The 15,807-nt window shown below is 39.0% G+C and overlaps 1 protein-coding gene across 1 annotated transcript; it reads left to right on the top strand.

The window, feature by feature from the left end:
* The first annotated feature begins 935 nt into the window (after positions 1-935).
* Positions 936-14,639, top strand: cul3b (cullin 3b). Its single transcript, XM_083887385.1, has 16 exons — positions 936-1,098; positions 3,268-3,465; positions 4,944-5,057; positions 5,692-5,852; positions 6,237-6,351; positions 6,629-6,857; positions 7,229-7,374; positions 7,855-8,031; positions 8,421-8,591; positions 8,839-8,946; positions 10,221-10,345; positions 10,648-10,744; positions 11,007-11,141; positions 11,266-11,452; positions 12,949-13,094; positions 13,424-14,639. Exons 1-16 carry the CDS (start codon positions 1,006-1,008, stop codon positions 13,553-13,555), a joined length of 2,334 nt encoding a protein of 777 aa, XP_083743511.1. The 5' UTR covers positions 936-1,005; the 3' UTR covers positions 13,556-14,639.
* Positions 14,640-15,807: the final 1,168 nt, after the last annotated feature.

Here is a 15,807-nt window from a genome sequence, read left to right as displayed (position 1 = left end):
TTATTTTAGCAATTGATTAAAGCCCCAGTCTGTGAGAGTTTGTGACATCTTTCATCACTGACCACTTCTTTGTCAGAGAACTATATTGGTCTTCACCAAAAAGTCTCCATGTTGCTGTAGAAACATGGAGACATACGATGTCAGCCTGTGTAACGCAAGGCCTGTGACTATAACACATATAATAATTCAATTTCTGCCAATAAATCCGTCTCTGTGTTACACACTGGACCTTTAATAATTGATTAATCATTGCAGTCCTAGACAAATCCCCTTCATATATATAAATATAAATGTAATATATAATATATTGTTTATAATATAAATATTATAAACAAGTATGTTTTTGAGGTACTGAGGTCTGAATATGTTGGTGGTTTTGTGGAAAAATACACACACACACAAAAAACCTAAAATACATATAATATATATATATATATATGATTAGCAAATAAACACATTATGTTTATTTGCTAATCATAAGCTGCTGCTTTACTTTATTGAGGTTACATTCCTATATGCAGCTATTTTCTCTAGTGATTTTAGGGAGATACTTTAGTTTTTCTAATAATATTGGTAAATTGACAACCAACTCTGACAACCCTGTTTTCATTGTTTGGATTTATTAAATATTAAATACATGTTCCTGAGCATATATTCATACTTTTACTGAAACATGCTTTTTTCGTGAATCGCATGACTTAATAATTATTATATTAGTATTGTTATTACTGAGTGTTAAAAGTCGTGTGATTCATTTTGCATGAGTGAAGTTGAGAAGTTGTTCTAAGTGATTGTGTTCTCGCGTGATTTGGAGTGCGTGAGCTCTGCGCAATGAGAACTGCAGGTATTCCGCCATTGCTGCATGAAGAACTATCAGATTTGGCGTTTGGCTGTCAACAATAAACTTGCGGTGCCGGGACGCGGAGCTACGAGGTCGAGTGAAAGCTCGTCGGCTGCTCCTGAAACCAGTAGTCACCCCCGTCCCTCCGCGGAGAGCACTTTCATATGAATACAGAGCCCACGGACGAGGCAACCATGTCCAATCTCAGCAAAGGCGGCACCAAGAAGGACACCAAAATGAGGATAAGGGCCTTTCCTGTAAGTGCACGCCGCTATCGGTGCTCTGCCTGCCCGCCAGGCGGTGACTCGACCACCGTGGTCTGAACTGTTTGGCTAAATGCTAGCAGGCTAACCAGCTGGGCACCAGCTATGACTTGACTAAACGTAAACAAAGTGGAGCCGTCAAATGCACATTATCACCCACTGTTAATTAACCAGGCAGTCAGAAAAGCAGCTGTCTTAATCTCGGAGTTTAAATCTAATAACTCAACAATAAAACTTTTAATACCTCACAACTCCCGAAACATTAGCTTGCAGGTCGGGTCAGTCGACAAATTCGAGGCTAGCGTCAGCCCCGGCTCTTGACACTTGTTGTTTTGACTGCTTTTTTATCACAGACATCACGCGTTGATTTGTCTGAGGTCTGAATGTGACTGACGTTTCTGTAAGAAGATGCTCGCTCGGTTTACAAATGCATGCGAAAACGAATTAACAGGGTTATCACAGCTGTTCGTGTATGCTAACGAACACTTTACCATCTGACGTCCGTTGAGATTGCATTAGTGACTCTGATTCAGTCTCGCTTTTTATTGTTAAATGTTGGGTGACATTGTGAAATTACACTCAACTCCTCGTCAGTCTGGCACTCCCTTTGTCTACAAGTCATTGTCAGGTCTTAGTTATTAACTGACCTCATTCTGCATTATAGTACACTTTAGCCTGTCTGTGACTTGCTGAGTGTGACTGTACAATAACTGCTTATATGAAAATGTGTGCTTGTTATGTAGGTCAGGTAGTCTGCTTGTAGTCATTAAAATAGTGTCTTTATGAACCTGCTGTGTGCAGCTCAATCAGGACAGACTTGCTGTCAGGGCAGCATCTTGACATGCATGTGTTCAGACTTGTCTGTGCATGATGGAGAAGCACTCATGGTACATGTATAAAGTGGCCAACATGTATTTGGCCTGCAGGAAACCCAAACAATAATGGGTTCCTGCAGCACCTGAGGCTGGTAGTGAAACACTTCAGCTCATTTTCTTCATGTTTAGCTAGTAACTTGAAAGTCATCTGTTCTGTATTTGTGTCACTGATAGCTCAATCAATGAATATAAACATTTAAAATTGAAGCCCCTTGTTTTTGAATTGTACCGAGAAAGTTGTGTGGAATTGTGCTTCATCAAGCTAAACGATATTATTCCTTGGAATATTAAGTTAAATAAACACGCAGGTTAATTTCAAACCTTGTTTACGGAGTTGCTATTTTTTGTCGAAGCTACTGTATTACTATAACACAATTTCAGCTGACCAGGGGTTCCCTATCTTTCTTTAACACACTTGAGAAACACGTAAATTGAGTATTTGGCCTTTAGCATGTCTGAGATATATAGTCTTATAATTTAATCCAATAAATAATAGATTAATGAAGTTTTAGTTCAGATGTCAAGGTAAATTTAAAGCAAGTAAATGAGAAGACACCGTTGTACCTATTAAAGAAGGAACTAGGCTTACCGCAGATACTATAATAACATCAACCTATCACGATTTACTTCTAAGAAGTCAAATTTAACCTTTGACACAATAGAATAGAAGTCAGGTGTAGTAAAGCACATTTTGTGAAATTGAAATTCAAATGAGCTGGCATGGAATTGCTGTAGCTGACGTGTTGGGACTGTGTGATGCACGGCAGCTTTTTCTTTCTTGACATCCTCCAGAACTTTAAAGTTTTGTGAAGATCCTGCTTCATTTAAAAAAAAAAAAAAAACAACTCTTCCCCACACATATTACCTTATATTTTCAGACTGCGTAACATTTCCCTTAGTTTTTGTATTGATTTATCTAAAGGTTCCCATTTAGATAAATATAGTAAGGTATATGAATGTAGTTCTGTGTGATTAACAGCTGGTATTGCCAATAGGAGGTTGGTTGCAGGCGACCCCTCTGAACTAATGTTGTCAACATGGCACACATCGTGAATTCAGAGTCATTTGGCAATTGAACACTTTACCACTGGTGAAAAACCCTGTTTAAACCAATAAATAAAAAAGATTTTCTGACCAGTGGGAATGGGCAATAAGTAAGTCATCCATTAATACATTCAAAACTGAATGTATGGTTATGTATAGGTAATATCATGTTTATCATGTATTGTTTTAAATCATCATGGGTGATTTTGATTTTGTTCAATTGATTATGGGCTCTTTTTTGCAGATGACAATGGATGAGAAATACGTCAACAACATCTGGGACCTTCTGAAAAATGCCATTCAGGAGATACAGAGGAAGAATAACAGTGGCCTGAGCTTTGAGGAGCTGTACAGGAATGCCTACACAATGGTGCTCCACAAACACGGAGAGAAGCTGTACACGGGCCTGAGAGAGGTCGTCACTGAACACCTTATCAATAAAGTAAGGCGAACGGAGATTACATGATCACACAGTGACAGAAAAGTCACTTTGACAAGGCCTGTGTAGAATTGCATACCTAGTAGTTTCTAACAGTAGTTTCTAAGCCATGTGAGCTCTTAATATTTTTTAAATGCCTAATAATGCCCTCGTGTTAAATTGGTATATTCTAAAGATACTCGACAATGTATCCATAATACAAATACAAAAATACTGAATATAAAAGGCCAGCATGCAGCATTTCAGTCTTGTTAATTTGCCAGACAGCATTACTATTGCAACAACACATCATCAGGAGGGTAAAACTAACCTGTCTCACGACCGTCTAGTCAGAAAAGCAGAAATTTGGGAAATACAAACTCTGCTGTCTTATCTAGTGGGGATTTGTGAAACTCATTAATGATCATAAAAGAGTTCTTTCTGTCACATCGTTGCATCTGCTTTTTGGTCTTTGAGTGGTAATTGTGTTGTGTGTTTCAGCAGGCTGCTGTTTGCATATCAGCCAGATGGTTTTACGCCTTAATTAAATGCATATCCTGAACTTAAGAGGCTTGGTTAATTAGTAGTGAGATGCTGTCAACAAAGATTAGATCAAAGAAGTGACACTGAAGTGTGGATTTATGAGGTAATAATGATCTTTGTATAACTTTCAAAGTAAGAGCTTCATAGTCGCATTGTTGTCTTTCTGGCTCAGTGACGGCAAGACAAATGCCAGTTAATACAGTGGCTTTAGTTCTGAAAGCAACTCAAATCAAGATTTTCCTTTGCCTCTCAACCGTTTGATTTGACTATAAACACTCACTCTGCATGTGTGTCGTTTTTATGTTTGACCTGAGGATTACTGATTTGCTTAGACTCACAGCTCAGTTTGTGCTGCCCAGCACTGACCAGGCAGGCAGGTGAAAACGAGGCAGCAGAAGCATAAATCCTGTCCACCTTATTTCATGGCAAATTTGTGTCTCTGGCATAACTTGTAGAAGTAATGCATATTTCTGTTTAGCATAATTATAGAATTAATATGACATTTATGAAACTTTTTTGTTTAATGCATTTGAATCCTAATGCATGTATTATTCATACGAAGACATGGGTTTTATTGGGATGGGGGTTCTGTCTTACACATGCAGCATTTGGTGTTGATTTGTGAAATAAGTCTGTGAGGGTTGGTCTCAAGTAACATTAGGAGAATTTGAAAATTTATCTTCTCTTCTGAGGAGAAAAAAAAGAGGTTGGTGTGTCGGTCTTACTCTTTAGAGACTTTGGTTTACAGTGCTGAGTCACACTGCAGTGTGACTATTTTTCAAGCTGTTGTGTGCCTGACCAGTTAAGAGTCAGCTTGATTTGGGAGCTTCTTTCCTGTTGATGAATATGTTTTCTGATTTTTGTTGTTTATCATCAGACGCGGGCATTATGTTGATACCAATATTGCAGGAACCATTATGTGAGATGTCCTCTCACACGTTTGTCTAATTCACCCACAGGTCAGAGAAGATGTCCTGAACTCCTTAAACAATAACTTCCTCCAAACCCTAAATCAGGCCTGGAACGACCATCAGACAGCCATGGTGATGATCAGAGACATCCTGATGTACATGGTAAGTAGCCATTGTTTTTTCACAACACATTTACATAAACTACTAAAAATATTCGTCATCCTGAAGTGAATAATAGCACATCAGGTGTACCAGTGGAATTATATAAATGAATACTAGTCTGTATTTTAGTGAAGATGCATAATTTGTTCTTTCACATCTATAGTCATAATGGTGCCATTGATAGAGAACCTTTTGTTTGCTTAAAGTAATACAAACCTGAATTGGCTTGACTACGTCACTATTCGCAATCACTGTGATTACACATAAATATGTGACACACTTAAGTTCCCACTAAGCTAAGTTACACTCTGTGAGGTAGTTTGTACTCCTGGTGCTTATAATGGGGAAACATGGGGTTAGTCAATGGTCATACTGTATATACTTCAAAGACAAATAAAGAAAGACAAATCAATGGATTAATAACAGTAGTTATTAGTTAGAAACTTGTAATGATTTAAGACATTACAGCAACGTAAGTTGAAGACGGATCCATTAGTAACAGACATCAAATTCACCACTCAACCTTAGTCATGCAGTACACAAAGAATTGGTAATGGCTTAAAATGTATTCTGTAACAACAGTTGAGCTTGTACTTATTTTAATTTACTAGTGTATTGTGTGTTTCCCCCTCAGGACCGCGTATACGTGCAGCAGAACAACGTAGAAAATGTCTACAACCTGGGTCTTATTATCTTTAGGGATCAGGTGGTTCGATACGGCTGCATCAGAGATCATCTTCGACAAACCCTGCTGGACATGATCGCTCGAGAGAGGAAGGGGGAGGTCGTGGACAGGTAAATTGCAAACACAGCCAGTCGTAAAACTGCCTACTGACTAACTGCAGGGTTGTGTTGACACATTTAATTAATTAATTTGAAGAAAATGGATTCCATGTCATCCACAGTCAAATAATTAAAGTGAAAGTGAGTAAAATCATAAATAAACACGTGTAAAACACGTAGATCTGCTGCAGTTACAACTGCTAGGATTTTTACTGAAACAAAGGACATTTTTAAAACATTGTTTTTTTTTCCATGAACAAATAATCACAATTTGCTGGCAGCCATTGTTAACAGGACTTGAGCATCCACAAATGTTCATAATTGTTTCGATTTATCAAAGCGTTTTTTCATTACCGATTCTGTCAACAATATTTGTCGTGTTCCTCCTTCCTCCAGGGGAGCCATTAGAAATGCCTGCCAAATGTTAATGATCCTCGGTCTTGAAGGGAGATCTGTTTATGAAGAAGACTTTGAGGCACCATTCTTAGAAATGTCTGCAGAATTTTTCCAGGTTTGTGAGAGAGCAAAATTCCCCCTGACTGTATCATTTGTTTACATCCATGTTTGTTGTTTCTTTGGCTACATCTTCCCTTTCTGGGATCCATAAAAATTAAATACAGTGCCAATGTTAATGTTTTTCAAAACTAAAGAACAAAATGCAATGATTGCTTTTTAATATGTTTAATATTTTTAACATGTTTTTTTCAAATATTTTACACAATATCCTTAGGTTTTTTAGGAAATATTTGTGTCTCCTGTACAAGCTAAACATGTTTATTTTTCCTCAGATGGAGAGTCAAAAGTTCCTTGCAGAAAACAGTGCCAGTGTGTATATAAAGAAGGTGGAAGCCAGGATTAATGAAGAGATTGAGCGGGTGATGCACTGTCTGGATAAGTCCACCGAGGAGCCTATTGTGAAGGTGGTGGAAAGAGAACTTATCTCTAAACACATGAAAACCATTGTGGAGATGGAGAACTCGGGCCTGGTCCACATGCTGAAGAATGGCAAAACAGACGGTAAGTTCTCCAACTGGTGCGATTCACACCTCATGTTTTCTGCATTCCTAGTTGGTATCAACAGAAATTAAATTCTATGGAGAAAAAGTGAAAGTTAATGTCACAATACAGAGAGATCAAATGCCTCTTAAATATACAGTTGAAACTGTCACTTGCCAACAATACATGTTGTACTAGGTCAGTAAGGCAGTTACAATAAGTTCACCTCTCTCATGAATAGAAACAATGAAATTTGAGGTGTGTAAGTCTGATATTTTCACATCGGTTTTAAGTATTATGTTCACTCGCATGTCTGACCTCTTTACAGCAGATCTCGGCTCACTTTCAGTTGGTAGAAATACATCTGTGTCTGTGTTCATGAATATCTGCAGACTTGGCGTGCATGTACAAGCTGTTCAGCCGAGTTCCCAACGGGCTAAAGACCATGTGTGAATGTATGAGCTCGTATCTGCGGGAGCAAGGCAAGGCCCTGGTATCAGAGGAGGGAGAGGGGAAGAACCCTGTGGACTACATTCAGGTAAAATGCTAAATGTTATCAGGAGAAGTCGCAGTACAGTTAGCGCATTGTTAATCACACAAGTATTTTCAGTGAATGAGGCAGAAAAAGCCTTGTTAGAGATCATGAAGTAGTAGTAGCACACCATCACGTGCCGAGCCTTGACCATAATGCCAGACCCATAACTTCCTAGCAGACCTGCTGAATTAGTGGTCACAAACCATGATGGTCTGTGCCCTCAACCGCACAGTGTTTTTGCACTGAATAACGTGGGAAGTCATTAGCGACATCGAAAAAAGAAACTGATGTGGTTCTTTTGATGCTCCTGTGTTCCATTCCTGCTTTTACACTCATCACAGAGACTACAGCCTTTGTGTTTTGTTGATTAGATTATCTCTCTGCTGTAGCTACTGTTGGAGCTTTACTTGCTAAACTGCTGCTTAAACAAACCGCTGCCGTTTCCTCCCTCTTCATCGCTGTCTCGTTCTCTCCACCCTGCAGGGTTTGCTGGACCTGAAGTCCCGTTTTGACCGGTTCCTTCAGGAGTCGTTCAATAATGATCGACTCTTCAAACAAACCATCGCTGGTGACTTTGAGTACTTCCTTAACCTTAACTCTCGCTCACCCGAGTACCTCTCACTCTTCATTGATGACAAACTGAAGAAAGGCGTCAAAGGGGTGAGCCCTTCACTCAATTTTTTTTTTTACTTATGGCACACATGTTAGTGACCTCCTTATTCAGTATTTAATGCCAAACCCCATCACATATCACCTAAACAAGGAGTGATTTGATTAATTAAGACTACACATTTTATTGTCACTGTGATATAGATGTAGGTCATTGCCACAAAGCACTTTTAATGACTTGGTGAAATAGAATATTGGCATAAACTGAAGTTGTGAACATGTATTTTTTTTTGCACTAAAGCTGCCGTTAACATATTTGGTTTAAACATATTATGTAGTTATTTATGATTTGGTGAGAATAATTTGATTCAGCTGCTTGTTATGTCTGACAAAGTATGGAGATGATTGAGTCTGTCCTCACTCTTGTTTGCATGATCCAGCTGACGGAGCAAGAGGTGGAGACTATACTGGACAAGGCCATGGTGCTTTTCCGCTTCATGCAGGAGAAGGACGTGTTTGAGAGGTACTACAAGCAGCACCTGGCCCGCAGGCTGCTCACCAACAAGAGTGTATCTGATGACTCGGAGAAAAACATGATCTCAAAGCTCAAGGTGAGCGTGATGAGTCACATTCTTTAGAATTTTTTGATCTATCTGAAATTAGTTTATCTATGATTAATCTAGGATTTTGAGTTGACATTGATTTCAATGTTATATTACATGACAATGTAAGTTAACACATAGTAGACGTACAGTAAGCGGTTACAAATTGTCACTTAAAATTGTTGACCACCGTAATGTGAGTGACAGTTTTGTCATCATTTGTATGTGATCCTTCTTCTGGTCTTTTTTTGCTTAGACTGAGTGTGGCTGTCAGTTCACATCAAAGCTGGAGGGAATGTTCCGGGACATGAGCATCTCTAACACTACAATGGATGAGTTTAGACAACATCTACAGACATACGGGGTGAGGACACATTACACACCGCTGCTCATTCTGTTACATTACAACACTGACACCCCTAATCACCTCTTAGCTTGGGAATACATTGTGCTAATTTACTGTTGTGTTGTACTATCATGTGGTACTTTATCACTAGACTTAAATGGGATGAATAGTCTGTTTGTAGATTAAGCGAGTTTAAATTAATTTTTATCGGAATTTTAGTAATTATTAGTTCAAAAATAATATTTTTTTGTGTAAACTTCTTAGTTTAAAAGCAACAAATCTAAGGCCACATCCAGACGGAAACGGCACGAAGCGTCAGAGGTGGAAAGTAACTAACTATATTTACTCAAGTTACTGTATTGAATACTTTTTTTTATGTATTTTGTATTTTTTAAGTACAATTTAAAATCAGGATTTTGTATTTTACTTGAGTACGTATTAACTCAAGTATTGTACTTAGTTACTTTATAAAGCCTATCCGTTACTGAGTAAAAATAAAAATTCAGCACAATGAAGACCTACAGGGGGAAAATATACACCAGAACCAGACAAATGATGATGTGATTAGCACCAGCACTGGCGCGTGAACATAGAGGGCGCGCACCAAAAGTGACGTAATATCCTGTGTCGTGCCGAGCGCGTGAGCTCCAAAATAGTTTCGGATTTCTGACCCTTTGTCATATTTCTACTACCCTCACAATCCCACACAAAGTAACTAAGTAATTTTTACTTGAAGTACATTTCAAATGAACTACTTTTTCAGATGACTACTTTTACTTCTACTTGAGTAATATTTCATCAAAGTATTGGTACTTTTACTTGAGTACAATATTTGAGTACATTTTCCACCTCTGCGAAACGTAAACATTATTTTTCTTTGCCGTTTTCAGAAAGTTCCCCCGCAAACACGGCATCGTTTCAGGAAATATCTCTGTCAAAACAACTCTAAACCTTGTAGTACATATGCCAACTGTACATGACACCAAAAACTGAGAAGACGTTGTACACATTATAGATATAATAACAGAAATGGAGAGCTAGGGGAACGAAAGGGAAATAATGTCTTTGTTTACGTTTACAACATACGCTTGAGATTTTCCCACTCTGGGAGGCGCTGAAAAAAGTATGTGTATTCACCTAAACCCGTTTTTAGTGTGGACGGCCCCTAGGTCTTTTCATCGAAGTTCTATTTTTTCTGTTTTCCTAAATGTTTATACTGGCACCTGTGTTTCAGTCGACTGAAGATTCAGTTGACTTGAAACTTGACTGTGTGACTGCTTTTCTAACTAAAGGTGTCACTTGGAGGAGTCGATCTCACTGTAAGAGTCCTTACCACAGGATACTGGCCAACACAATCAGCAACACCCAAGTGCAATATCCCACCTTCACCAAGACATGCATTTGAAGTCTTTAGGAGGTTGGTCATTTAATATGTTTACGGCACAGAATTAAAGGTCAATTGTTTCTATTTGTGCGTTGTTGTTTGTTTTAATCCAGACATTTTTGATGTCCGTGATCCAAAAAAAACAATATGCAGTGTTTCAAGACGAGTTGAATTCTTCTTTTGAAAAGCTGTCACATTGATAAGCGACTTGTTAGAATAGACACAGTTATATCATGTCATATCAGTAAGGGCTCCTCCGAGGTCATGTAACACTTAGTTGGATTAATTGTAACACATGGACTAGACTGACCTAGATGACTGAACTCTGCTTGTAGGTTTTATCTTGGTAAGCACAGCGGCAGACAACTCACACTGCAGCACCACATGGGCTCTGCAGATCTAAATGCCACCTTCTACGGTCCCATCAAAAAGGTATGAGGCAGATGTAGTTGAACATGTTTCTTTTTCCTTTCTTTTCTTTTTGGTTTGTGTAGAACGCTGTAAAAGTATAAACTGCAACATTGAACTGTATGCAAAACTGACTACCACTCAGTGGTGGTAAATATAATAACATGTAACAAGTTGATCTAGTTTTTAGAGTTGTAGGATCGGGAAACCTAATTTCTTGCATTACGAGATTCAGTCTTACTTTTCTTTTTTTACATTGCGGCCTGTCAACACCACATGTCGTCAGGACGATGGGTCAGAGGTCGGAGTGGGAGGAGCCCAGGTAACAGGCTCCAACACACGGAAGCACATCCTGCAGGTCTCCACCTTCCAAATGACCATTCTCATGCTTTTCAACAACAGGGACAAGTCCACCTTTGAGGTACACAAGTTAATTACTTGAAATACTTCACAGTTTTCCACAGTGAATGATAATGTCATGAAGTGAATGTAATAGATGAAGAATTGTATTTTCATATCCTTGTACTTAACTTCTCCACTTGCAGGAGATCCAGCAGGAGACAGACATCCCAGAGAGAGAACTGGTGCGAGCGCTACAGTCACTGGCCTGTGGGAAACCCACTCAACGAGTCCTCACCAAGGAGCCCAAGTCCAAGGAAATCGAAAATGGCCATGTGTTTACAGTGAATGACCAGTTTACCTCCAAACTGCATCGTGTCAAAATCCAGACAGGTAAAGGCCACATTATACTTCTAAAACTACGTTATGTGTTTACCAACTGCGTAACCACGGAGACCCCTCGAGCCTTCATAGTTCTCTGTCGTGGGGCCGGATACACACTGCAATTTCCCGCCCGATCAGTAGAGGTCGCTACGCAAGGTTGTTGTGCTTCTGGCTACAGTGAGCAATGAATGGCGTCCGAGAGAGAAAGACTCTTGTTGTTGTTGCAGCTGAATAACATTGAAACAGCGGCCGTTTCTCACCTAAAATAAATATTTTTTCTGTGTCCCGGAACACAGTTTTAAGATCAATTGAGCCATTTAGAGTCTAAACGTGGTTTGTGCATTAAGATATGACGTATTTATAGTTTGGTAGCGACGTTGTCGGCGCTCGGTGCGCACAGTGGCCGGCACAGAGCAGCGTTATCTCAGTCTGTCCTGAGGACCAATCGCAGCCCTTGCCGTCTCCACTGTTCCTTGACGGAGTGACGGACACTTAAAAAATATTTCATGCACCCGGAGATGACGGAGAGGCTCTCTGGCGACGTAGTGGTGTCTCCATAACCGACGTAGAGCACTTTACGGAGGAGTATAAATTGGACTTAACATTATTTTACACATGGATTTGTCCTGAATACTTGTAGCAAAAACGTTTTCACAATCTCATCTCGTGAAACACTCATTCAATGTCCTGGTGTTGTATCAGAAATGAGGATGAGCCAATAAACAAAATGAGTGGAGTAGATACCAGCAAAGGAAAAATGTCGGCTGTTCATCTCATCTTTATTATAGCTCAATATTTGGTGCACAGTTGGAGAGTTGTGTTTTATGACTAGGCTGGTTATGACTAGTTGGTAAATGCATGAACACAAATGAGTTAATACATTAGTAAAATTAAAAAAGATGTCAAAACAACTGTATCACACTGGAGTCTGTATCGATAGATACTGAAGTTTGTTGTGTCTTTATCAGTTTGTGTCAAACTTTGTATACTGTGATTATATTCATAATGGAACAAAGGGGAATACATCAAAGACCAATGATGTGCAATTACCAACAGCTTAATGTCATGTCATAAATGTCATAAATTTAGCTTGTTGAAGATTTAATATAGCAGATGTGAGCTGTAAAAAAGACAAACAAGTAGATATGCGTATAGAATGGCAATAAAGAGTAGTTATGATTCCACGAAGAAGTGATATAGAGCTATTCCTAATCAGAAATATAGGACAGTTGCTGTATGTGCACATCATGAGAGTGTGGGTGAGAAAGAACCTGTGTAAGTTGAACTACTTGGTCACTTTTGTTTCATTTGATTCAAGCTGTTGGTGGTACTTAACTGCTGTGTTCATTTATAATATTCACACAAGTTATACAATTTAAATGTTCCAGCAATACAATTCGAGTCAGTAACTCTGTGTCAAACGGAGTTATTAAAACTTATTCATGAGCAATGTGTGGTTTTCAAATCTAACTCCTAATCCACCTTCTCTCTTGTGCACCTCTCAGTGGCTGCTAAACAGGGGGAGTCGGACCCAGAGAGGAAAGAGACTCGACAGAAAGTGGACGACGACAGAAAGCATGAGATCGAAGCTGCTATTGTTCGCATCATGAAGTCGAGAAAGAAGATGCAGCACAACATCCTAGTAGCAGAGGTCAGTTGTTAAAGGGGGGAAATGACTACACCTTACTATAAATCCTTAAGCTGCCACATGCCAGAATATCATTTTCACAGTGATCAGTTTCGCAGAGCACATTAGTTTCTCCTCAATGAGCCCCCTAGTGGTGAATGTTGGAATGTACAAATGATGAGGCCTTCTGCTTCTCATTAGGAAAATGAAAATGACTCCAAAATGAACATTTTTAAAATGTGTCTACTTAGAGACGAAAATGGTGGTTTTAATGAGTGATGATATTTGGACAGAACAAAAGACTTGAATGAAGCCTTGAATTTTCTCATTTCTGTGTTTTTTGTCCTCTGTAGGTCACACAGCAGTTGCGAGCGCGATTCCTCCCTAGTCCTGTAGTCATCAAGAAACGGATCGAGGGACTCATTGAGAGGGAATATTTGGCTCGAACACCAGAGGACCGTAAAGTGTACACTTACGTAGCATAAAAAAAAGTTAATTGAATGGAAGCTAACATCATATTGAGAGAAACTGAGAGCCTTGTTTTTGTGGACTGCTATGCGTTTTAATGAACTTGGATGTGCTTTCATCATTGATTCTGGGAAACACTGGGAAGCTTACATTTTCTTCCATAAATTGTGTAAAAAAAAAGAAGTAAAAATAAACAGGCATAAGATGGGGGAGTTTTCTAGCAATATTAGATTTCTTCTGCTGATGAGAGCAATGAAAGAAGGGGATCTAGTTTTGTATAAATTAATGTTTCCTGTGGCCTTTGGAGAGAATTGGGCGAGCCTGTTTGCCATTCGACGACATGCTGTGGAGAGAACAAGCGTCAACATGTTAATGCAAACATGCGGCAACATGGAGACCAAGAAAACATTTGAATTCACTCCCCTGTTTTAATGTTGATGTCAGTGTGTTATGTTTGTGTTTTGTGGCACAATGGCGGCTCTTCAGGTCGACAGACACTCTTGGCCTATTCCTTCCAGAGGAGTTTAACGTTCAAGAAGAGGACAAAGTGTAAATTGGTACAGACCTGGTTTGCAGCAGCAGGAAATACACTTTGAGTACTTGATGAAAACATGAGTGCTTAATTTATGTTGTAAGTATGTCTGGGTTTTTGTTTTGTTTTTTTAAATTCATTTTGAGGTTGTTTTAATTACCGATGTTAATTAAGTGCGCCTCCCTCAGCTGAAATATTTAATGCCATTTTCAATATTTTGTCCAGGTCTGTAGTCGTGGGTTACAGAGATCAAGGGTTGTAGCTTCACAGCATGCTTTTCTCTAATGGATCAATCGAGGGACATGTGCACACAAAAGCTCCATACATGCAGCGTGATCTCTTGTGACACATTTTTCACTTCAGGTCTGCTCAGTGATTGGCCAAAACAAAGATTTCCTTTCTTTGAATGGAAGATTCCTAGTGGTGCAGGTTTCGAAGAGGATTTTTCTTTTTTCTTTTTCTTTTTTTTCTTTTTTTTACATTCTCGACAGGTGGAACCAGTCTAGCACCGTGTTCTAATGTGTACAAATTGTAAAATAATTATTGTACTCACTGCTAAGGTGGATTGTACAGGGCCTTGTTTTCATCATATTAAATGTAGAATTAAAGTAAATGAAAGTGATGGGTTTTCATTGGGTGGGTATGTACCATTGTTACAAATTACTTTTTTTATATTCTTTTTTATTTCTACTACCTAAATGGTTTCTTCATTAGTGACTGTATTTTTGTTTGGCATCTACAAGGAGAGTCACAGTTTTCATGCAGGTTCAGATACAGTTGTAAATTTGTGAGAAAATCTGATTACCCTTTTTTTCTACTGTGTCAAAGTATAAGCTGTGAAGAAAGAAACTTTCAAGTTAAAACACAACGTGAACGTTGTCAGTCGTGCTGCAACGAGTGATTATTATACATTTATCTGCAACGAATCTGATCATATTCTTAGATCTTGTGTGTAATATTTTTTTATCTCCAAGACAGAACAAAATATTCTTGGATGTTGTCAGTTTGAGGTTTTGGAAACTGTACAAGAAATTGATAATCAAGAAAGATTACAAACATTAATGCGCAGCAGCCGCTTTGACAGATCACAGTAGAAGAATCACTGGGGCAAATCAAATCAAATGGATGATGGCTGAATTCCATTTCGCTTCCTCAGTTTCAGTTTTGCATGCTGCTTCACTGTCACACTGTCCTGACATCAACTGACCAGAGCCATGGTTAATGTGGTCAGACACACCTGTGTGCTCCACCTGCTAAAATGTGTCTAAATGGCTGCTGTGAGTGACAATAATCATCAATAATATCTGAATATTCACTGTTGTGGTTCACTGCTGCAAAAGCCTGCTGTCCAGATTGTAATGCTCTTAACTGGGCCTTAGCAAACAAGGGCCGGGGAGGGGACAGCCCTTCTGGACGGTGTCCTTTGTCTTCTCACATTGTTAGTCCCCGTGCCATCTGCTGAATGTCATTATAGGTGGATTTAGATTTAAAGTAGCACCACTTCTGCTCCGTCGGCCCCTTTCACCCACATATTAGTCCCTGCTCTAACTTTATTTAACACAGTGCAGCATGTGTGTAGACATCCCATCCTCCACATTGGCAGCTTTTATCTCTCCATAACCTCACAGAACCTACATTTTCTGGCATGTCGTGTTAACATTTGGTTAAATATTACGACCTGGAATTAAGATTACAGATAAAGTAATCCACAAAGTAATATACAGTAATATATGTATC

This window comes from Microchirus variegatus (genome assembly GCF_963457635.1).
Source record: "Microchirus variegatus genome assembly, chromosome: 3".
Taxonomy (NCBI): Eukaryota; Metazoa; Chordata; class Actinopteri; order Pleuronectiformes; family Soleidae; genus Microchirus; species Microchirus variegatus.
The sequence above is the reverse complement of the archived record's forward strand: the minus strand, read 5'-3'. Positions and strand labels throughout refer to the sequence as shown.